The 25,742-nt window shown below is 33.8% G+C and overlaps 1 protein-coding gene across 1 annotated transcript in view; it reads left to right on the top strand.

The window, feature by feature from the left end:
• Positions 1-1,444: 1,444 nt before the first annotated feature.
• Dscam4 (Down syndrome cell adhesion molecule 4) overlaps positions 1,445-25,742 on the top strand; it is a gene marked incomplete at its 5' end in the record, with an annotated part of 70,258 nt that continues 45,960 nt past the window's right edge. The window contains 20 exons of the mRNA XM_071598963.1: positions 1,445-1,778; positions 9,904-9,973; positions 13,223-13,314; positions 13,723-13,875; positions 13,967-14,087; positions 14,217-14,491; positions 15,674-16,054; positions 17,684-17,828; positions 17,932-18,194; positions 18,652-18,813; positions 18,965-19,279; positions 19,504-19,623; positions 19,764-19,937; positions 20,222-20,369; positions 20,644-20,792; positions 21,957-22,088; positions 22,384-22,551; positions 23,203-23,514; positions 24,112-24,288; positions 24,904-25,050. Of these exons, the coding sequence (XP_071455064.1) occupies positions 1,445-1,778; positions 9,904-9,973; positions 13,223-13,314; positions 13,723-13,875; positions 13,967-14,087; positions 14,217-14,491; positions 15,674-16,054; positions 17,684-17,828; positions 17,932-18,194; positions 18,652-18,813; positions 18,965-19,279; positions 19,504-19,623; positions 19,764-19,937; positions 20,222-20,369; positions 20,644-20,792; positions 21,957-22,088; positions 22,384-22,551; positions 23,203-23,514; positions 24,112-24,288; positions 24,904-25,050 (3,838 nt within the window). The remainder of the gene's footprint in view (positions 1,779-9,903; positions 9,974-13,222; positions 13,315-13,722; positions 13,876-13,966; positions 14,088-14,216; positions 14,492-15,673; positions 16,055-17,683; positions 17,829-17,931; positions 18,195-18,651; positions 18,814-18,964; positions 19,280-19,503; positions 19,624-19,763; positions 19,938-20,221; positions 20,370-20,643; positions 20,793-21,956; positions 22,089-22,383; positions 22,552-23,202; positions 23,515-24,111; positions 24,289-24,903; positions 25,051-25,742) is intronic.

Here is a 25,742-nt window from a genome sequence, read left to right as displayed (position 1 = left end):
GTTATGCGCTCAGTGATGCATGTGTTATGTCATCACTAGCTTAGTTTTCTAGTATCTACTAAAAAATAGTACAAGTGTACGCAACCCCTTATTTCTGTTAGACAGGTAACGTAGCGAATTCAAAGAGTTAATTACAAAAAGATTACTCTATTGCCTCTCGGTTTCGTCAGAATTTATTTATTTAATTATTATTTATTTAAATACAAGCGTCTTGTCCAACAGTTTAATTTATAAAACACACTCAATAGTATAGTATGAACATCATTCTGTCAATCATAGTGATGAAGGATGGACAAGTTAAAATGGACGGAGAGGAAAGTAAAAGGAGAAGTACTGGGCATGTTGAGGGAGAAGAGAGAACTGTGGGGAGAAATCCAAAGGAAGCAGGTGAGGTGGATGTGGAGCATTATGATTGGCCATCAGATGCCAAAGAATGTGATAGAGGGTAGAATGTTTGAAAAAAAGAGGTCAGAGTTGGAAAGGGTAGGTCTCCTGGACTGAATGAAGAGAGGTAGAATGTATGCGGAATTGAAAAAGGTTTAAAACATGGGGTGTGGAAGAGGCTAAGAAACGTAAGGGTGTTAACTTTGTTTCCATCCGAAACTTACCTTAAACAGGAGAATAACAAATACTAAATAGATGAAAATAAAAAGTGTGATTCCCAGACAATTTTAAACTTCAGTTTTATTCGTAATTATAATAATAAGTACTTATAAATATCATCACTATTATAAAACATAATTGCATCACTCATACCTACTGCATTATATTTATGTATTACCTCTCTATGCATTTTAGTTCTGTTAATTTTAAACAAGATGCATCCTGCATCATTCAACCGAAGGGCGTCTAAAAAATAAATTTATTATTTAACCATTGTACTTATTGAACAGTGCTTTCAAAACATTGGGCTCCGCGCATTAATTACTGAAATTTTACAATGGTTCTAGATAGGTTTATTTCATGCATAAACGCAGTAACTTCGATTTAGAATAAGGGTTAAACGATTTGAAACACTACAGCGTGATTGCCTCACATTATTTTAGAATTTTTCTTTTAGATTCATTCTAAGAAGGATTTTCGCATACCGCATGGGAAATGTCTGGGCCTAAGTCTAAGGGGAAATGGACCTAAGTCAAAACCGCGCTGAACTCCGCGGCCTACGGTTTTGGAGGCACTGATGTGAAATACCATTTATCACAACATTTGATCACCTATTTCTTTCTTTTGTGAAAAGAATGGGCGATTAAATGAACTAATCAGTTCCGAACATATATTTTCCGCACTTATTAGCTAGTTAACCACTGTCAGATATTTTTACCATCTAATCCTTAATTTTCCTAGACACTGTTAATGTTATCACCCCTTTTCCCACGCGCCACCGCAAGCGATGCCAGCGACCTTGGACCCGTCGCTGTCCGGAGGGACCCCGGAGGGCAGCGGCGCCGTCGCCTCGCCCCTGCTCCTCGCAGACGTCAACCACGGGCCCTCCTTCATCGCGGAGCCGCCACATCGCGTCGAGTTCTCCAACGGGAGCGGCGGCCGCGTGGATTGCTGGGCCTCCGGACGCCCCGCACCAACCCTCGAGTGGCTCCTGGCCGACGGCACCGTGGCCACGCCCGTGCCACGCCTCAGGATCCCGCACCCTAACGGATCCCTCGTCTTCCCGCCCTTCCCCGCCGAGAGGTACCGCCACGACGTTCACGCCGCCCTCTACCGCTGTAGGGCGCACAGCGCACAGGGGACGGTCCTCTCCAGGGACGTCCACGTCAGGGCCGGTGAGTCATCCTTAACTCTTTTTCTTCCTATCTCTGTATCTGCTATCATTATCTGCTTCATAGACATGCCCTGCTATACTCACGAGGCACAAAATAAATTTAAAGATTGAAGACTGCGATTAAATTCAACTATCTAAAGAGTGCGTGCATTCTACTGGACGGTAAGGTCTTTGAAATATAGGGTAATGATGAGGGAATAGCAAGGATTGAGGAAACCGAAACTTAAATCTTGTTTAACAGTACCTTTTGTTCGTTTACGGTATATATACGATAAATGGTATAATAAAGATAAAGATTAGATGGAGGAAATTGAATATTTGTATTTTAGTCCCACATATACCACCAGTTCTATAATGTTTTAATGTGTAAATTAAGCATTCCGAGCACAAACATACCTTATCCCCTGCTCTCTTACGTAGAATATAACCATCGCCGAAGTCGAACCCGGGAAACCCTCTTGAGGTTTCTTGGCCTTTCTGGTTGATTTCACCATAACCCGAACGACATGTGGCAATCTCAGCTTTGTAAGAGGTCAAAAATCGTGTCAGTCATTTAGAATACAGATCCATACATGCATCTAAACATTCTAGTAAGTAACATCGAGAAAGGACAACACAATGCAAATTAATGACACTATTAAAACATGGGCACAAATAAAAAAATACATCACATATCGGCAGTCAAGCCTCCAACATCGGACGCAGAAGAATCTTACATACAGTATGTGTGTATACGCACACACATATATATAGTACATTTATATATATATATATATATATATATATATATATATATATATATATATGTATTTATAAACCGAATACCGAATGAGAAGCTGCTTCCAGCGTTTTTCCTTTCTTCAGCCAAGAAACGCAAGGAAAAATTAAGCTCCCAGGAAAAATCCTCTCCGAAATGATCAAAAATATCCATAATCGTAGAAATGGAGATGTAGTATACTAGCCCTATATGCAATGGATTGAGATATATCCTTTTAAAATTATTGGGACTTGCTACGAGGCCATGGACAAAGCTCACATTATCACCATTGTGAATTTCCACTGAAGTCCATTTGAATACTCGATAGCCCTGATTCCTCAAGTATATACAGGAAAGATTCTCCTCCAATATCAGGGGAAAATCCAGGGAACTATAACAGATATATGGGACACAACAAATAATAGGAACAAGGAATGTATCTAAAATTTCGAATCTTCAAGTAGATTCTTTATGTATTTCCCTTTGGAATTTCCAGAATGGTGAAAGTTCTGAAATCTCAAGCTGGGAAATTTATGTCGAATGCAGCGAAATTTGGGCCATCGTTAAAGAGGACTTTAGCCTGATTGAAATTTTGATAATTTCAATTAAATTCGGGCAATGATTAAGACCAAAATTTTAAACTCCACCCTCATGAACAATAATACTATTCACAAGCTAAACGTGTCAATGATTTTTGTAGCAATGAATTATTCTTACTTTAACAATACAGTCATGGTTGGCTATAAAAAATGAATCTGCATCGATAAACTCATTTAGTGATTTTTTTGTGCTTTCAAACGTCAACTTCGATTCGAATCAGTCATCCAACTTACTTTCGCGTGAATAATGTTACCCTTGCCGTATCATGAATTATACATACTCAAAATTGATCTGCACACAAAAATACCGTTCATTGAAATGTCCTATGCCAAGTTATTCTCGTTTTTATCAGCAATGTGATTACTCCCACGTTTGATATGATCAGTTCTACCGCTACTTGCCGGCGGAAATTGAATCCATTGTAAAATTGAATGGGCAAAGAACTAAAATTATCAATAGACTCATACAACTTCTTTAAGTTAACAAAATGTTTCGCTTTAAAATTTTAGGTGACTACTAATGTGGTGATGTCCCTCGACAGGCGAAAAAAATGTCTTTGAAACTCTAGGCTAAATTCAACCAATTGGCTTATTTCGCCTTGAGCTGTGACTTCTATTGACTATGAATGCCAGCAATTCCCATCATTAACCATCTTCTCAAGCCTGCCTGAACAGATTGAGGTCCCAGAAATATCTTCGAGTTTCCACACACCATCCGTACTAAAATTATGTAATATTAATTCCGTAGTTCACCAATACACGAGATATATTTTGTAGGGATTATCATCGCAGTCTCATTTTTATACGATGCTTAAATTACATCATAAAACCAAACACTTGCGAAAGAACGTAAGACTTTATGTAAATTACGGAAAAACCTAGTGCATAAGACTTCAGTCCATCAAAATAAACTGAGTGCAAAAAAAATTATTATTTTCCGATTCTTGTTCTCACCTTTTAATTCGTCCTTTATGGCTTTTCCTCCTTTGTCTTGGCCAAGGGGCGGATACGATGCTTGCCAAGTAATTCTGGCCGATTGCTTTCCACGATGTATCCATGGCACCTATTTTAGCTTAGCCTAAAGGCAATTATCTGGAAATATTTGGCACTCACCACTCTAACATATCGTATCCGAAGTAAATCCTCATTCTGGCTCTCTTCGATAAAATAAAGTAAGCACTCCGAGTTCTGGCACATATTTTATATTTTAACACGATAATACATATTATCCAATCGTTTACCACGATCCTAAGGAATTACTCCAAACACTTGTCCTAAATTCATCCAATTGAATCCTCATGAGGAAATTTCAACTTAAAATTATAACGGGAGAAAAAACACCCTTCTCTTCTGCAAATTAATGCTGAGTTGTAATATACAAGATTCGTACAATACATTTAATGAATTTAAGGAAATGAGACACCCTGTTTCTTTTTAGCTAGAATAAGTTGTTTCATAACGGAAAATTCTCTCCACTTTTTTCCATATTTGCCACACTTTTAACAGCTACGATGTGCCCCATGAATGTTTTTGGACAAGTACCTAAGACCACACCATACCTGAATTTAATTCAATATAAAATCGCACAATATCAACTCTTAATTAAATTTATGTTACATGTAAACAATTAATATCTAATTTAGTAATACTTTGGAAATTAAATGAATATTTTTGAACAGAATTATGCAACATTGTCCGACGAGTGAAAATCAACTCATTCCCACCAAAATAAAACTATTTTACCATGACTAATGCCAATTAATGTTAATTCTCTTTGAAATAATATGCTACGATTTGTAAATATTCTCCCTTGCTGTGCAAAAACATTGAAGTACAGAAAACACAGCACAAGTTACATCGCAATTAATTGATACGATCATGTTGTAATCCAAAGCATAAGATTAAAGACACGCTTTTCATCAATTATATATTTCTCATTTTCATTTCATGAACAGACAAATATAATTTATTATTCAAGTGCAATCTCTTAAGATTTCCACCAATACCTTAATTTATTGCATTGAAAACCATAACATAATTCACGACTTTTTCTACGATAGCATAATTATTCCATCAGTCTCTGAGGCACTTATATATCAATATGAGTTTCATACCATGTTTCTTCCACTAAAATCTTTATACGCCATTGGTTGGAAGAGACAAATTTTTCTGACCATCAAAAAGATAATTTAAAACAAAGAGATAAGACTCCTTTGCATCATTCAAAAGTGCAAAATAAAGCTTTTTAATAAATTCGAAATTGTTATTAAAATTATTATTTTTCTCATGTGATTCATTTATGATTTCTTCGTCCGTAATAATAAAACAAAATAATAAATGAAAGGTAGACAATACTATTTGGCAGTCTACTGCTTAAATTATGCTTTGGAAGAACATTAACTGAACACACCTACAATTCTTAGCCTTGCCTAATAAGACGTAACCTGATACCTAATACTACACCCTTTTTCAATACCGCGTACTTCATTCTATCTACCAGATCTATCCTTTTACTCGTCCTTCCTCGTTTTCCAAACATTCTCCCCTCTGTCATATTCTTTAAAATCCCATCGCCAATCATCATAATTCTCTACACTCACCTTTCGTGTCTCCTGTTGATTTCTCCTCTCTCCTCCTCTCACATGTCTAGCAATTCTTTGTTTAGTTCCCTTTCCGGCCAATCAACCGTTTGCCTCCTTCTCCACTCCTACATCTGAAAAGCTTCCAACCTCAACCACTCATCTTACTTCAATTACCATGTTTCGGAGCAGTACAAAGCCACTACTATTTTGACCATCTTGGTCCAAAATACTTCCAAGATAGGTAAAATTTTATTCCTTAACTTTTAGCTCAGCTTTTCTCTTTCAACAACTTCCCTTTACCTTCCTTTTGTTTGCATTTATTCCCATCCCATTCCTATAAAACGTATTTTCTGGAACAATCAGCAATCATTTTGACCCCTTAGTTCACTGTCTAACTAAAGCTTAATCATCCGCCAACCTGATTTTACGATTTCCCCACTGAGTTTGATTCCTATATCCAATTCTTTCCATACAAAATTTACCATTTCCTGGATATATCCGTTGAAAAGCACGGGTGATTATGGACATTCCTGTCTTACTCCTCTTCTTAAGACTGCCCATCCTGAATCTCCATCCGCCACAAGCACTTAATTAGTCAGAGGCATGTACAGGTTGCAAGTAACATTTCCTCCAAGCTACTCAATATTTGATTGATGCTTATGATAGGATATAATCAAGAATATTTTAGGAAAAAATAAAAAAATAACACCAATCCTTTCGATTACACTTATCTAACTACTAGGATGACAAAAATTCATCACCTAGCAAAACAATCATGAAACAGTAAATTGATATTTTATCATACATATCCGTTCAAGTAATCAATTTCAGGTTTTAAGACTTTCTGTCAATATCTTTCCTTAACTTTTTGAAAGAGAGTCTTAAACAGACATGACAAAGAAAGGAAAAGAATGAAAATTGAGTTAAACACATTTCCGTTCAAGAGGAAAGTAATTTTCATAATTTTTGAATACTTAAAGCTTTGTGCTATTTATAAAGGTTAATATTATTTATCGAAAATCTAATAAATTTCTACAGTCATCCTCTGGCATCTTCATAGTATTTTCAGATAACCATATTTTTGTTAGAATTTGAAGGTTTTACATGTAGTGATCCAGGATTCATGTTGCAACAAAATATTCATACAATTCGAAGATCCAAACCAGGAGTTGAAATGTAATAATAACAGTTGCGTAAAAATCTCTAATCTGTTTTAAGTTTAAAAAATTCACTAACACCCTTGAAAACGGTGACTAATTAAGGAGAGCATTCATTGGGCCCGGAATATCTTGCCTATGAATAGATTTTGGGGTCGTTCGTTCCAAGTTACTCTAAAAGTCTATGATCTTCAGTAATAAAAAAATGAAAGTCCAACTCCCCACTATTTCAATCAAATAATTTCAAGGTTTCATGTGGATTTTTCAAGCCCAGTAAATGTTCTTGGTTCATCCCCCAGGCAAACATTGCCCTTTAAGTATATTCTATCATTTCATAGCTGCTTTTGTGACCCACAATGATGATATAACTGATACTTCTCAAATGTGGTCTCTTCGTAGGGAAGACAATATTTGTTTAGGGTTACGAATATGGGTGCATCAGAGTAGATGGTGCTATTGTTCAATAAGTTTAAGGCATAGTCATTGTAAATGGTTTGGGAATCTCTCCACTGAAAGAAATCAATTTATAAAAATGTACTTCACTACTCCATTTCACTAGCTAACATCTCATCACTAATCACAATACTAACTAACATCCCAAATCAAGGTAAAAATTTCCAGCCATATGCGAATTTTTTGCGCATATTTTAATTCTATAATATTATTTGAAAGTAGGGACTCACATGCGGCAAATTCTACCGTGTATATAAAAGATATACGCTTCATCCAACAATTTATAACACTCTAAGTACATTTATTTCTCATTCCATACCCAGACCCATGAAAGAAATGTTGATTAGCGTGTTCATTTCGTCAGACTAAAAATACGTATTTTTTCAATCACCTGTTAATTTATTTTAAAGGAAATACTTAAGAGCCACCTAATGCCATCATATGTATCAGAACAAATTATTAATCAAAGTATTGGCTCATTGAGTATTGTTTACTTCTTCTGATAAGAAAACCAAGTCCAACTCAAAATCCAATTACCCATCAACCTCATCTTACATGATTATAGAATTCACGGTCGTCAACATACAAGACACAATCAGAAAATTGGTACCTGTCATCCAGAGGGGTAAAAAACAAGTTTTTTTGTCACTTTCCACCAAACACTTTCGTAGCGAAACTTAAATATAGCTTTGCCATATTTTCGGAATACTGGGGGCTGGATACATTGAATAATTGAATTTGGACGGACCGTCGGCGGATGAAGTTTAGAGAAAAGGTCAACTTTGACAGAATTTTACCAAAACTGACGGCGTATTATCTTCACCAAAGTCCTCCATTCCCATCGGTACCAAAACAGAACCGTTTTAAAAGAACAATTACACTTGAAGAAAACCCAGTTTGAATTCGCACAAACCCAGTTTGATCACACTTTTATCGCATGGGAAGGCTATTCGACGAATTAAATTTCATATAAGCGGAGGTATTATTTTTATGAGAATATAAATAATTCAGAATTTGAATAAAATTCACAAGTCTTAGGCACTATAAATGATCTGATATGTAAAAACAAATAAAATTATTGCGAGCATTTATACTTTATATTTTATTATTTTTCGCCACAACTAAATTTAAACTACCATGAAAAGATTTTGTGTGTAAAAAAAAAGTTTGCAAAATTAATTTTTATAAATTGAGATGAGGCAATCGCTATATTTGATATACAGGCTGTTTAAAATTGATTTAGAATTTACAAATATTCAGTGAAAGTGGATAGAGACGGGTTATATTTTTCACATAAGCTAAGGCTATATGACTTCCCTGAGAGGAGGCAAAGTAAACTCAATATTTATTAAATGAATTCTTTTTTCATTAAATATAATAGAATGTTGATTAATATTCAGTACAACATTCGTAATTGGTTGAGAAAAACCATCTGAATATACTTAATATGTTTTTGGAAGACTAATTCGTTCCTCATGCCCATGCTTGCAAAATGATATGAATGCGGGCACTCTAAATATTGTGATGAATTAAAATGGAATTAATTTAGGGTAGCTAGCATTCACTAAAATTAGGATTATTACAACAAGCTCGTCCAGTTGGTGAAGTGGAAATACATGCATCGCACCGTGGCAAACAAAATTCATGCTACCCGCAGTGCAGATCAATGTTAGACGGTTGCATTATTCTAGGCGCCGATGGGTTCCTATAATTTCACTTAGGCGAGTATCAAAAATATGATTAGCGTCCCTTCTCTTCCCACCCCGTGCCACCATACCTGACAAAAGCTTCGAGAAACATATTTTAGTAATACCCATATTCATCCTCGTTCAGGAAATATTATATTCATAATATACCTCTCTATTAAATATAGAGTGTAAGCCTTTAAATAAGGATAAAGCATGCTATAATCACATCGCAACGTTGCATTTAGCAAAATCGATACATTGAATTGTTGCATCTTAATTCTTGAATCTACACATGGGTGGAGCGTTTATGTATGTCATGAAAAGTGTTTCAAATCTTGAAATCCTCTCGAATTCATCGTAGCAGTTATACGTACATTTAGTAATGGCAACAGTAAAATTTTCACCACGGCCCCTCCAAGCGCCGGTAGACATTTTTCCTGTTAAGACGAGATTTTGAGTTTTTCTCCTGTTCATAATTGTGCATAATTTTATAAAACAGGCATTATATCATTTCGAAACTTAAATTATTACACACTCAAGAATATGCAATCTTAATTTTTAAATCAGAATGACACATTTAAAGAATAATCTTTTATCATGAGACTCTACCCAGCACAATTTGTTGGAATATATTAAAGATTTACATTAAGCTGTTTAACTTAACTTAAAATTGAATATCAATCATTTAGTCCAACGATTTTCAACTATTTTCGGAGAAGCTATTACTATTATAGCTTCTCCAATAAAGCATAGCTATCATCACAATGCATGTGCTTTCTCTTAACGGATATTTTTCTGTTAATTCACTATGGATGCAATTAAAATTTCCCTATCCTTTACGTAAAACCTATTTTGAAATGTGTAACAATTGTGTAATTTTTCTATTGCAGTTGTAAAGCAGAAATATGAAGTTCAAGTGTATGATGAATACGTCATCAGTGGAAACACCGTAATATTAAGGTAATTTCCAAAATCTGCACAAAATATTTAATTTTCTTCCAATTAATGATTAAAGTAAGCATCAACCGTATTGCGAATTAATTATAAATTAAAAATTAATTTCAAATATTAATAATGTATACGTTAATAATGGCTTTCAATTTAGTATTGTTCAATTATAATGAAAATTTAGGATGGAGTTAGCACAAAGCAATTTCCGGGTATCTGAATGCTTCTAGTATAAAAATTACTAAGTAACATGCTTTTAAGTTACATTGAATCATTATATATACACTACACTATTGATAACTCACTATTGCTAAATTTTTGTCAATTTATATTCAGCCACAAAAACATCATGATAGTTTTTATTCGTTAAAAATCTAACATTTTATACCCTGAAGCAATGCATGAGTGAATTACATAAAGGACCTTAAGAATCAAAAGACATACCAACAAAGTGTTAATCAACCTTAATGTTAACCTTGATTCTAACCGCTCGGTCATTATTTTAAAACGTGTTTTTTAATCATTACTTTTTACTCCAAAATGCTCAATAAATGCTTAAAATATGAAGGCATATTATTATATCATTTGTTTAAATCCTAATGGCCTAAGTTTTCTAATGCGAGATACTATATCCGAATTCATTAACTTTAAAATTCCAAAACTCAAGACTCCCTTAGTGAGGAGAAAATTCAATAGAAATGTATTTGCGCAGAAGTACAGAATTAAAGGGCGATGTTATATTATAGTTATGATGTGACCTTATTCTTTACGAACTCTTAAAATTGTTTAAAAATAGCATTATTACCATGAAAATAATAATTAATTTTATCCTTACTCTACGTTAAGTTAAAGTATGGTTACATATATGATAAACCTTAACGAATCAATAAATGAAACGCAACTTTCATTTAACGAAAGTACTTGACATAGAAAAATTCAGATCTCTAATTAAATTTGGAGTTTGAAATTAAGTAGGAGATGGAGAAAAAATGCCATGTATAAAATTATTATTCAGGAGCTGGTGGATACTCAAGCATTTTGTTGAATTCAAACACCAATATGAGTATATCCCTTTTTCTTGAAAATAAACAAGCTTTGTGCTTTATAGTGTATATAAATTAATGTTCTAAGCTTTAGTAGCAAATATTTGAAATTATTCGGCAAATGTTTTGATGGTGCTCGCCCATAGTTTGCGATTTCCCTTAGGTCAATTTTAGGATTTTTGTTACCTATTCCCTTTTAAGTGTAGCTTCGATCATTATAAGCGTACTACCAGCAAAAACACCATTTAAAGCCGTGCTAGTTATTCTATTTGGCATCATACTCATCTAGTCAAATTTAAAATGTGTATCTAAGCTTGCAAAATATGTATCTAAGCTTGTATGCTTTAATTGGTCCTTTCTCAAAATACGTGACATTAAGAAAAATTGCACGCCTTTTGTAGATTGATTTCATTCAAACGGATATTTTAACGCTATACACCACTTTTTCCTAGATCTGGCATCTCTCTAATTATTATTTTCCGATCAATTTTCTTGAATAACTTCTACCGTTTAATCATCATTGCATTAAACGTGCAGAAAAGAAAATTTAAATATAAAATATATATTTCAGTTAATGTAAAAGTGAATTAAAAAATAAGTTAATTTATGCACAACATTGTAAGTGAAGCCTTAGAGCAACCAAATACTATGGCAATAATTTTACAAACACTATGGGTCAAAGAATATAGGCATTGCGTTCTCGCCGAAGAAAATATTAAAATCTTTCAAATAAAATGAATATGCAATAATCTCGAAGGAGAGTTTATTATTTTACATTCAGTTAAAAAAATATTCATCGCTCTGTTTAAAATAGACAATTCTAGTTTTTTGATGCTACCTTATTGGATATGTTTTTAAAACCCAACACTGAAAACAATACGGCGAAAAGGTGGACTTATAAACTGAAGGTGGAATCACATACCATTCCGACGAAAAATAACGTCCTAGTTCTCCGTCAATTTGACGCAAAAATTAACATTCTCTTGTTAAAGATATTATTCATCTAAAACCTCATATCAGATAAATCAATGCAGGAGAATTGATATTCTTTGGTTGAAAATATAGCACAAAAACTCATCTAAGGCATAAGATGCGAGTAACATAATTTCAAATATACCGGGAGAGTAGTAGTCACCGGCCTGAGCTAGAACGATACGCTAAGGCCATCTGTTGGCTTTTAAAGAAACTCATATGTTTCACCATTTCCAAGAAAAAAGTCATTATTGAGTTTCAGTGTTCCATGAATATGTAGTCATAATCAGTTTAAAAAATTTTATATTTTCTAATTTCCGACATAGCAAATGGAATATCATCAATTGAAGTCATGTAGCGAGAAAGACTTGACGTTCCAACGCCAATGATTTGCGTTTTGAATTAGTTCCTGATGTTCAAGTGTCATTCCGTTTACACTTAAGTATTACGACAAGTCAGAAGACCATAAATGTAATGTGATCCTTGATGAACTTCTATGTGCTTCCAATGATAAAGGGCATTTTCTTCATTTCAGGAAGAATCTCGAGAGAAGTGCATAATTTTCAGCCGTTTTGGTCATTAATGTTAGATCAAGAATTTTGGTGTAAAGTGTATAATAATCGGCAATAGATTAACGCTGAAATAAATGCAGAATTTTGAAAACGATTAGGACGTACGTACGCACAGTTTTCCCTTGTAGATGCTTACTATCGACAAAACGACGTTGTGCTTCTCTATCCTGGTGATTGAAATTTGGCGGTTACATCGGGAGAACTGCCACTAAACAAAGCTGTTGTGGAAGAATTTCTCTCCATTTAGACGAGAGTATAGCTTGAGATTTTTCAGATTGACACAATAATTGATTGACACTGAAGGGAGATCATCTACAATCTTATGTAAATTACCACCAGAGGTAACGTTGTTGTAGTTACTACAACGAATAAACATTTGCATTGCGTTTTGAATAAAGCGCACCGTAATGGCTGCGAAATTTAAAGAAGAAAATTTGTATTTAATGGTAAATATTCATAAATGGGCGATGTTTAGGATTATTTGTTTATTCTTCCAGTTTCATTCTCCATTATAATCATCAAAAATGTTTTAAAATATGAAATGATCGTAATAATAGCAATATTTTCGTGTTAACTTTGTAACGGTATTTACCCTCTGTTATAATATTCATTTCTCTAGTAGTTTCTAGATTTTTTATGGTAAAGTAAGCCTCTCAATGTAAATCATTTTCCAGGTGCCAAGTTCCGAGTTATGTGGCAGAGTATGTAATGGTAACTTCATGGATTCAAGATGGGACAGTGAATATTTACCCCAATACAGATACAGGTATTCAAAATATTTAGCCCTAATATTTTTTCTTGCTCCTAAGATTTCTATTGCTTAAGGCTATTATCTTTAGAATCGGGATTTCGAATTGTTTATGTACCTTCTTATTAATTATACATCCATGTGATGATATTGGTGCAACTCACTTCATATAGTCATTAGACCTCAAAGAAAATTGATAGTTTGCACTATTGTTAATGCATATTAACTTTTAAGCTTGGGAATTCTCATTGTGTAATAACTTGTCATATATATTTAGTAAAGATGTCCATTACATCTGCAATATGTGCTTAGTTGGCAGTTTATACTGTACCCACTATCGTGTATCAGTTATTTTCATTTGCCTCTGATTTTGAAAGAAATGCTTTCCCTCACTAATTATTAAATATGTTCATACTTCACTTCAAGGAGGAAAGTACACTGTTGTTGGTAATAGTGGAGACTTGTATGTCCATGAAGCGGGCCCAAGTGATGGTTATAGAAGTTATGCCTGTCGTACAGTTCATCGACTTACTGGAGAAGTTCATTCAAGCATTTATCCTGGAAGAATTATTATAACAGGTCAGTTGGCTTCTGTCACTTCCCCTTGTCTGTTTGAAATCAAAATGTTGCTTTCAAGTGTTAATGATTATTATATTTTTACTTGTTTTAGAGCCTAAAGGTAGTGTGCATCCACGTATTACAGTAGAAAAACACATGACGAGAATGGTTAAAGCAGGAGATGATATTATATTGCCATGTGTAGCTCAAGGATTTCCTGTGCCCACATATAGGTAATGTTCTTTGTTTGGCAACTATATGTAAAGCTTTTGTGTTTATTCTTCTGTACTGTTTTCCTCTTTCATTTAAAATTAATTTCCCAACCTGTCGTTTAATATTTAAACCTTTTACTTAATACTTAGGTGGTATAGGGAAGAGCGTGAGCAAGTTTGGGCTGTTGGTGTAAATGGCATGATAGGTGGGGATAAAACACATGGAGGGAGTGGAGGAGGATTTCTTGGAGGCGGTCAAGTGATGCTTGTGGGTCATGGAGGGCGTGGGGAGCAGCGTGTATCAATAATTGCTGGTGGATTGCTCAAAATCTCTAAAGCACGTTTGGAGGATGGTGGAAAATATATATGTTGGGTTAACAATTCAGCTGGTGAAGAAACAGTGTCAGTAACCCTCACTGTCACAGGTAAGTCATTTTAAAATAAGTCATTACTTTTTGCTCATAAGAGCATGTGCCCATTATCATATTCCTAAACATTTTTGTGGCTACTCTATACCTATCCATTTTGATGCATAGCCATTTTCTACAGCAACATATAATTCTCCAGTGAATCATTGACTTTAGGCATTGTGAAAATGCTAATGACAAGTCACCTAAAGAAGGCCAGAAATGTGAAAAGTCAGTAGAGGCATAAGATTATCAATCAGGTATCAGCTGAGGTTGGATACAATTTTGACATTCCAGCTTTCTGAGCAGTGCTACTCTGATTCAACTGATTCAATGTCAAATGACAGTTAGGCATTAAAAATCTATTTGGTACCACCTCACAAATGGTCTTTATGGTGGTGTCTTTATTTTAAAAAAATCATTGGAGCTCATTTTCCTTTTAGCTGTTTTAATCTTCTTTCTTTAAATGCACATGTTTAAATTAGCTGTCACCTTCATCCAAAGAAACAGACTTGATACTATTGTAAAGATAATATCTATTTTTTTGTCATATAGTAAAAAAATCAGAATTGTCACCTATTGAATGGAGTCCGAGATGAAATAAGTCCATTTTAATTGCATAAGTAAAAGCCATTGATCACAGCTAATGCTATGTGCAATTGATCATTTGTAGCTTTAGTACTATAATAATAAGACTGCTTAAGAGTTCTTATATGGAAGTGAAAATTTAGCATATTATCATGGCAATTAATTTCATACCTACACTGTAGCGAATTGAAGAACACATCAGTGTTGCGTGAAAAATGAAATGAAAGGATAAATACTAATTCTTGAAATCCAAAGTCATAGTTATGAATGCTGTCTTGCTTCGGTTCTTGTTTTGCCATCAAAAAGATTTTCTTGGTTATTTTATGTGCCCATACCACAGTGATCATTGGGGAACTTAAAACTCAAGTGCTAACTTACTAAAATATGTCTAAGTAGTAAATGACTAAATTATATCAACCAGAAAAAAAAATATATTTTCCATGATTGATACCTCTGTGCTTCCATTCATGTTCGAAACCTCTGGTTAAATGTCCATTGCTATGAAATGAATACCATGGTGTAATTTTTTACTCTTTAATGTCACCTAAAGGAACATATTTATTAATGATAGTAATTTTCATTTGTTATTTAATGAATTTCTTTCTCCCTTAGCTCCACTGTCTGCTCACATTCAGCCACAGACACAGATGGTGGATGTGGGCAAGGAGGCAGTGTTCCGGTGTTCTACAGGGGGTCATCCTATCTCACGAGTCCATTGGCTCAAAGATGGACAGACCATTGGTCCAGGCTCAGCTAATGGACGTATAACGATATCCCCTGGTGTCCATTCCCCCCCATCTTCAATGGGCACGAGTTCATCCGAAGAAGGAGCAAGGGGAGGTGGTAATGAAGATACAGGAGGTGGGAATACAAGTTCTGGCCCGGAAACACTTAGAATCAGAGATGTGGACAAAAATGATCATGGAATGTATCAGTGCTTTGTTTCCAATGACTGGGATATGGCTCAAGCTTCTTCTGAGCTACAGTTGGGAGGTAAGATTTAAGCTATATAATATATTTTAATCGAGATGAACATTAATAAGGCATGCTTACTGCATTTTGAGTAAGTTGCACAAATAGGTAAGTATGTTGATAGATAGAACAACAGCCTGCTTATGGTAGATGCAACAATTATTTTCTTTCACAACAACTCACACTTATTTTAGCTCATGGCAGCTCTGGTATAAGATGTAACAATCATATGAGTCTGCCGTCTGGCAGATTTACTCGTTGATTGGTTTAGATATTTATATATTTATTGATGGGAATAACCCTTTTACAAAAAGAAGGCAAAAACATAGATTAGTTCCAAAATTATAAAAAACATTTACATACGAGTACAAATTACATAAAGAAACATTGTCATTCTTTAGAATTAAAATATAATTTAGAATTTAAGAATAATCTTGATTTGCAATGCATGGAAGACATTTTCAGATGGTATACAGGTACATATACATACCTAGTTAGATTAATTAATGTAGACAAAATATGAATATTCAATAATAATCTAAATTAAAAAATGAAAACAGAACATGAGAAATATAGTATTTGTTACTGATTAGGTGATAGTACAAAGTGATAAATGTTAGCAGTAGTCATTAAGTAAACCTTGTGGTATCAGTTAAGAAAATTACCCAATGGGCACTGGGAACAACTTTTTGAAATGTACAGATATTTTTGCAGCAATAATTAGCATTATAAAATTCTTCAGGTATTTTAATAACATTTTATTAAGGGATCCTGGTCAGATAGAAAATAGGTCAATATAATCTCAACTTTTGGCATGTCTAATGATCTGGCTTATAGGCAAGTAGTAAGTGTAATTTTGTGGATGATATCTAATTTCAAAGAGAGCTTCATAACTTGTGTTATGTGAAGGTACTCTGAAAGATATTGCATTTAGTATGCCTATGGAATCAATCTTGTAATGCAGTAATTTATAAAGACGAGTTATGCTATTGATTTCTCTATGTTTATACAATGAGGGAAGATTTGGTGGGGTAACATTTCATGATATCTGTAAAGTTCTTTGTAAAAATTCAATTTGAATGCAATTTTGTGCACAATTTATAAATGTAACATTAAAGGCAAGGTAAAATTAGGCCTCACAACCTAATTATTTCTTTTACAAAAGCACAGCAGTCAATTGCAAAAAAGGCTATTGTTGCATGAATATTTTATAGAAAACGGGCTTATTAGTTGCAAAATTCTAAACCCATTTACAAATCATGTAACTGATTCTTAAGGTAATGGCACACTTTTTGTTTTTATTTCAGCACATTATTGCAGAATTTTCAAATGTCTCAATTCTCAGTATCCAGTAGTTACGTTTAACGTTTTGGATTTTTCCTGATAAATTTTCTATGTATTTTTTTGATCTTTTCTTATTGCAAAATATTAGTTTTTGAGTAGTATTTCAGTAAAATTGGTAACAATATTTGATTCATGGTGTCGACTTGCCTGAAAAACTCAAAGAATTTGACTCTACTGGAAAACTCAGGAAATATTCATTGAATTTGTTGGATATTCTGGAAAAATCATTGCTTGACACATTTTATATAGGAAATTCCCCAGAATTTAAGTTTGCCTCAGCATTTCACTAAATATACTTTCTTCCAGATGCACGCCCTGAAATAGTGTATTATTTTACTGAGCAAACATTACAACCAGGCCCTCCAGTTTCCTTAAAGTGTGTTGCAAATGGGAATCCTCCACCACAGTTCGTATGGACGCTCGATGGTTTTCCAATCCCAGAAAATAGCAGGTAAACTGTAGCTCCGATTGGAGCAGTTTTTGCAAATTAAAATTTTATAAATGTGTGTCAGTATTGATAGCAAATAGGAACTGTTCCTAATACCCATTTGTAGATTTCTTGTAGGTCAGTATGTCACTATTCATGATGATGTCATCAGCCACGTTAACATTTCAAGCATCCGGGAGGAAGATGGAGGCGAGTACTCCTGTGTTGCTCGAAATGCAGTCTCACGTGTTTCTCATTCAGCCAGAGTGAATGTGTATGGTTTACCATTTATTCGACCAATGCCTAGAATATCTGCCATTTCTGGAGCTGATCTTATCATCAAGTGCCCTGTGGCTGGCTATCCTATTGAATCAATAACCTGGGAAAGAGGTAATTAATTACCTAACTATGTAAAAAATATTCTCTCCTTAATGAAATTATATTAACGCTATTCTTCCTCAGAATATCTGAGGATGGGAAATTTGTGTGAAAAATTTGTCATTGAAATTTTATTGTTGCAGTTTTGGGGGCATTAGGTACTTTTTTGGAACTAATTCAGCAATTATTTCTTGATTTTTTCATGTAATATAACCATAAATGAAAAATATGATGTTTGTGAAGTATGTGTATGCTGTTGACCCCATTTCAGTCAGTAATAACTTAGTATAAATTAATTAGTATATAACCAAGGAATGATATTGCACATTAAATAAATTCAGCAAAATTTTTTCGTTTCCATTCCTTATTATCCCTTTTGAATTACTCAGAGAAGTGAGAGTTTCATTTTGGTGAATTTATTGATAAATTATTGTAATTCTTACCTAGCGGTGTACTAAATATGTTTCAGATGGTGCCATACTGCCAATTAACAGACGCCAGAGAGTATATCCTAATGGCACCTTAGTTATAGAACAAGCCACAAGGCAGGCTGATGCTGGGACGTACACTTGTCAGGCTCAGAATCGCCAGCGTCACACAGCAAGACGAGATGTAGAAATTCAAGTTCTTGGTAAATATTCAATGTCAGCATGTTGTTGACATCTATTATGCAATTTATCCATAAAATAAAATAGATTTTCATTATTTTTGTGACTGTTCAAAATTGCCTCATGAATTCAAATGTGATAGTGTTTCAATTAATTTTATTCAAATTCTTTCAGTGCCTCCTAAAATCCTCCCAATTCAGCCAATGACAAACTTACTTCGGGAGGGCATGCGTGCTGCCATATCATGTCAAATATTGGAAGGAGATCTGCCTGTAACTTTTAGTTGGGAAAGAGATGGTCATGCCATACCATCTGCCAGCCCAAGTGGCTCAATATCCTCAATTTCCTCTGCAACCACTCGTCGCCTAGATGAATACTCCTCCTCTCTAGTCATCGAAAAACTAGCTGCTAGTCATGCAGGGAACTATACCTGTATTGCTCAAAATGTGGCTGGTACAGAATCGTTCATTGTGCCACTTACTGTTAATGGTTTGTATTAACATTAAATTTTTCATTCATTTTGTGCATCACATTTAGCATACATGTAAAAAATACTGTTTTAGCGTTGTAAATTTTCAACCCAACAATTATATTAAGCTATGTAAGTTTATTTTTTTACTATCACTTTGTTGCTCCTGAGTGAATGTGAAATCTTATTTGAAAATGTACTTCTTTCTGAATTATTTGTCAGGAATTATTGCTTTTAATTACAGTGCCTCCACGGTGGACAGTAGAACCTGCAGATACAAATGTTGCTTCTGGTCAGGATGTTATTTTAGATTGCCAAGCAAATGGTTACCCCATTCCAACCGTCAATTGGAGGAAAGCTATTGGTACGAATACGGTCATAATTAGAGCATAGGAAAAGTTTTCACATTATTTGGAGCATACTGTATCTTTCCATGTTAATGAAATATAATTACCAACCTGCTTGCGGTTATGTGAATTTAATGTCTCTCCTCTTTTCGTGCAGGAAATCAACCTGGAGAGTACAAGGACTTTCTCTTTGAGCCAAATGTTAAATTTTACCGTAATGGTTCACTTGAGTTCCAGCATATTAGTAAAGACAGTGAGGGATATTATTTATGTGAAGCTAAAAATGGAATTGGAACAGGTGTTAGCAAAGTAATTTTCCTGAAAGTTAATGGTAATTACACATCCATTAGTTGCAGTTAATGATACTCATTATGTATTTACAAATTCAATTTTAGGTGTAGAAATAAAATTTTGCACACGGTTCAATCATTCAGTTAAATTAGCATCAAGTAATCTCTAAGTATATGCTCAAACTAATATTTTCAGTCATGCATTCTCATAATTTGGAGTTCTTATGAAGCTACTGTTGCACAAAGATAGTGCTTTAGAAGAAAAGTTGCATTTTGAAATTACCCAATGATTCTCATTTTATATTCTTCCTTTTTGACTCTCTAGCACCAGCTTATTTCCCCCAAAAGTCCAAGCAAATGCAAGTGCAAAAAGGTGAGCAGGCTCATTTGCAATGCACTGCCATGGGTGACACGCCAATTGATATCACTTGGAAAATTGGAGGGCAACGAATTGCTGAGGACATGGACAAGAGGTAGGATTTTTCTTAGCATTTGGAATTCACTTAAGTGGACACTCATCTCATTCTTTTCTTTGGAATAAGTATACTGTATAGTAATTGTTTCTTTCCTTAATGTCTTCTTTTAAGATTGATAAAAATAATTGATGAAGGAATTCAGACAAAAGCAACCTTTACCACAATGTTTCATCTTTTGATTTTATGATAAAAGTTGATATTGTTGTCATTATTGACTATTTTTCTCATATTTTCCTGTTGAAATGATGAAAATTTTGTTTTATTCATCCAGATATACAATCAGAGAGCAGGTGCTTGATGATAGAATGGTCTCTGAATTAGGAATTTCTCACACATATCGCCATGATACAGGGATACTTTCTTGCCATGCAAGTAATTCCTATGGTCATGACCAAATGACCATTCAGCTCATAGTTCAAGGTGAGGAATATTTATCTTTATTAGTGCTAATTTAGTGGTGATGGTGAAACATATCTTTGATTAATATGCTTTTTTTCTTTACTTCTCTAACTCAATATGTCATACAAATGTAGTTTGTATTCAAATCCTGTATATAAATATCACTAAATTCAAGTATTGTGAAATTACACATTAAATTCCTTGAAATTATTGTATCCTTTTGGGATCCACATTATCTACAGTGGATAACCATTGTATATCAAGAATTACATTTGCAACCTTATATGTGTTTTTCGAGGGGATTAAAAAAATAATGACGTTTGAAACATGCAAGTAAAAATAAATCTTTTGCTCAATGTAGTACTATAAAATTGCCATATTTTGAAATACATTAGAAGAAAGTCAATTATTACTATGCATGCTCATTTAAATAAGCCAACTAAACATCTTGGATTCAACAAATCATAAATGATTATTTTGCTTGGGAGGCAGCAAAAGGACACAAAAGAGGAAATTCTCTGCCTTCAGGAAGGATTTGAGGATTCCTTATCATCTTTGATTACGTTTAGCTGAAAGAAAAGTGTCTGGAGAAAAGGAGTATTTTTAAATTTTGAGAATATGCAATAAAGAGATTCATTCAGGACTGGGGAAAAAAGTATTGTACAATGAAGAAAATATGGACAGAGTTTTGCTGTAATAATATCCGTGGATTACTAGAAAAGTATTCTTTTTTTCCAGACACCTGATAATAGAAAACTGGAATTTTACTGGTAATAAATGAAATCCCTGGTCTCGTATTTAATTTAACTGGTTTGGTTTATGATGGCCATTAGAAATTTGGTCATCAATACTAGTTTTGTTTCTTGACAAATCACACCTAACAAAAGTCAATAATTTGTATATTTTATATCTATGTTGTTTTTGGCATATGGTGGCCTGATTGAGCTAACATGGTAGTTCTTAAGGTCCAGTTCGTTGGTCTATGCTCACCTACCAAATCAACCTTATGGTTGGTTAATGTTGTGGGTCTTTTGCACTGTTAAAATGTTTTTTTTTGTTTTTTTCTGTTTAATGCCCTCTCAAAAGGTTATGAAGAAAAATTTTATGCATAATAAATTAAGAAATACATTTTAGCCTGAAACAAAGTGTCTTAATACTTATATTTTTGTATTCCTTTGTAACCAGAGGTTCCAGAGACACCTAAAAATGTTAGGGTAAGTGATCAACAAAGCAGATCTTTACAGTTGTCTTGGACTCAGCCTTATGCGGGTAATAGCCCCATTACCAGCTACATTGTACAGTACAAACTTGTTTCTGGTAAGTTCATACTTTTTATGCTTTGCAAGATTAAGGGTAATGAATTTTTTAACCATAATGTGGAAATCATTTAATATTGCATTGGCTATTCACTTTAATGAAATCCCATGATACGCAAAAGATTAAAGTACATCTAATTGTTACTCAGTGAATTCCTGATAAGATGGACTATCCATATCTTTCAATCAGTATTAAAATCGATTGTATATCTAGTAATTATGCCAATTATTTCTTTGAAACTTTACATAGTTATTTGCCTAATTCATTTTGAATGGTTTTGGGTCTATTTTTACAGATGTGTGGGTGTCACAGCCCCATAAAGTTTCTGTAGGAGGTGGTCAAACTACTGCAGTAGTTGGTGGTTTATCTCCAGCCAGTTCTTATCATTTCCGAATTTTAGCTGAAAATAGACTTGGCCTAAGTGAACCCAGTGAGGTAATTCAGGTTACCACGCAGGAAGAAGGTAAGACATACTTTTGCTTTATCTAGATAATGTATTGATTGAGCAATTTGAATATTTTAAAAATAGAATTTATAATTTATGTTATAAGATAATGATACGTATTTTTATAAAATATGATCTAATTTTTTAGCTCAAATGGAAAATGAGTCAATTTTTAAGAAAAAAGTTAAGTTTATTAAGTATTTAATTCAAAACAAAAGGATAAATATATGATGTAACAAAAAATAAATAGATAATGTCTGTATTATATTTTTAATAATCAGATTTCAAGCATCAAAATTGTATAAGATATCAGGCTAAGCTATTTTAGATTCTAATCCTTAAAAGTTAGAGCTTTCTGGTAGATTCTGATTGTTATCTTTGACTATGCAATGAAAATATGAAATAGATAATTATCGTGTGGATTATTATTTATCAATCTTCCTTAGATTCACTTGCTCATAATTCTGAGTCAAATATTTAGGTATATTTGGTTATTTTTTTTCAAAACAAGTCACATGCTTTGCTTTACATCAGGTATTGTCACTAATATGGTAGTTGATTAAAGGGATGCATCCTCTGTTATAATATGCAAACTGCACTAACATATCTTCTTCATTGTAACTGATAATCGGGTTTGAGATTTTAATTGGTGCTAAAATTTATTTTCAGTACCTACTGGTGCACCTGTTGGCATCAGAGTTGAAGCGAAAAGTTCAACAGAGCTCTTAGTAACATGGGAACCCCCACCTAGAGAACACTGGAATGGTGATCTGCTAGGTTATTATGTTGGGTATAGGCTGGAGCCGCCATACTCCTCATCGGCTTCAGCATCATCTTCATCTTCCTCCTCGTCTGTTTCTTCTACATCTTCCCACTCCCCCTCCCCTCCTGTCTCTCCCTATTTTTCTTCATCCCCCCCTTCCTCATTGCCCCATGCAGATGAATATATCTTCAAGACTGTGGAAGCTTCAGGGTCTTCGGGTCAGTGAATACATCACCATTGATGTCACAGTTAATTTATCAAAAGTTATATTGCTGTCATAGGAGTATTATAGTTTTATATTCTTAATATGCATATTCATAAAAACAATATTACATATTTATTTTTTGTCCAAAACGTACATTCATACCCATTAGCTCTGTCTCGACAATTTGAAGTTTTATGAATGTGAAGTTGACTTGGTTTATTTGATACTGTTTGAAACATTTTCTCATCCAAAGTGGTCTTAAATGATATTTTTCAGCCTTCATTTTACAAACAGGAATTTTGACATACTTAATAATCATTTAATGATTTTGAGAATCTAAAAAAGTCTATGATCTCAAAAGTCATCGAATTATGTAAATTTATGCCTCTATCATGATTTTTTGTTATTAATTTTAAATAAATATTTTTGCATTTCTGATTCAACATTCTGATGCATACTTTCCTTGATATTTTATATATAATGGCATTATTTATTATATATTTCTCATTTTGTGGGCACACGTACATGACATGACAGAAGCCATGATTTCTTTGCTAGTTCTTTTTTCCGAACGCAAATGCAATAACTTAAGAAAAGTTTTTATTTTTAGGTGGAGGTTATGGTGGGAGTAGCAGTGGTGCTAGTAGTGGTGGTATTGGTTTAGGTAGGATGGCTTTACTCCAAGGCCTGGGCAAGTACACAACATATGCTGTGGTAGTCCAGGCATTCAATAGTCGGGGTACTGGGCCTGCCTCTCAGCCTGTTGTAGCAAGAACAATGGAGGATGGTGAGCTAACATTTGCATAATTTTCGAGCAGATTTCATTATGTATTCAATAAAATTTAGGATCTTCATTAAAAGAATTAAATTTCAGTAAAGAAAAACTTATTCTATTTTTTGCGTAGATCAACAGTAATTTTAAAAATCCAAGTTAATACTTGACTGATTATTCTGAAAAATTTTCATGATTAAGTTAAAATTAAATAATTGATGAAATGGATTGGTATTACAATCATGATGTGATCATTTCCATAACATAAGATCTATTATTCTTTTTGTTCATCATGTCATAAATTTGTTCATAATTATTTTTCATAATGTAAAATTTCATTTTGTAAAAATATGCTAACAAAATAGTAAAATTTTGTGTCTTACCTTTCTATTTCAAAATATGTCTCTTCTCTTAGCCTAAGTTTGATGTCTCACTCTTATTAATGCTCACTAACCTTCATGTTACCCAAATTTGCCAACGTTTGATTTACAATTTTTTTTCTCTTCACTCCAACTTTGGAAAAAAATCCTTTTCATCTTTTCAGTAAAATTTTCCTGGCTTCTATGTGTTGCTTTTTCTTTCATATTTGTATTCTTTTTAATAAGCCATTGGCCTAATTTCACTTTTCAGCGCCAAGTATGCCACCAGAAAATGTTCGCTGTGTAGGCTTGACATCTCAGTCTTTGCAAGTGGCATGGGATCCTCCACCAGTTGAGGGGCGCAATGGAATTCTTCAGGGATATAAAGTCACTCACCGACCAGCAGAATACGTCTTTGGTAAGGTTCACATATATTGAACAAATGATGTAGAGACTCACTAGAAGTAATAATTTTGCTCTTTTCATGTGATAGCAACAGATGATGGATTGGAAATTGTCTTAAAGTCTTTTGGAATCTATATCTCTAAATTTCTTTTATAATCGAATAATTTGTACCAGTTTGGTCTGAAGCATTTTCATTCTCTGGGAATCCACTTTCCATTTCTTAAGTAGTACAAAAACCAAAGGTATCATCAGGATTGCCCTTTTAATAATTTATGCGTCTACATTCAGAAACAGTTAATGGGATTGAAACCCTTTGGACTGTTTGAAAGCGTAAAGTCATAATGTCATATTTTGCAAGTAGTTTATTAAATTGTTCCACAGGGTTTATGTGTACTGATGTATATGTATTTGTAAGCAGAAATATGGACCATTTTACGGGGATCCTTAATTTTAAATGAAATACCATGGCATCAAATGCGTGATAAAAATGTTGACAATGAAAAGCCTTGAGGATTTTATGAAGCTAATGTTTATGCCTCAGAGGATAGTAACTGAATCAAAAGATTCATAGAGATATCCGGGAGTTTGAAAACCCAGGAAAAGTCACTGAAATCTCAGTAAAGTTTGTAAAAAAAATGCCTAAAATCAGGGATTACCATGGAACTGATAAAATTATCCTCTGAAATATGTAATGAAAAATCATTT

This window comes from Hetaerina americana, unplaced genomic scaffold (genome assembly GCF_022747635.1).
Source record: "Hetaerina americana unplaced genomic scaffold, ioHetAmer1.1.p SCAF_10, whole genome shotgun sequence".
Taxonomy (NCBI): Eukaryota; Metazoa; Arthropoda; class Insecta; order Odonata; family Calopterygidae; genus Hetaerina; species Hetaerina americana.
This window is presented reverse-complemented; position numbering and strand designations above follow the sequence as displayed.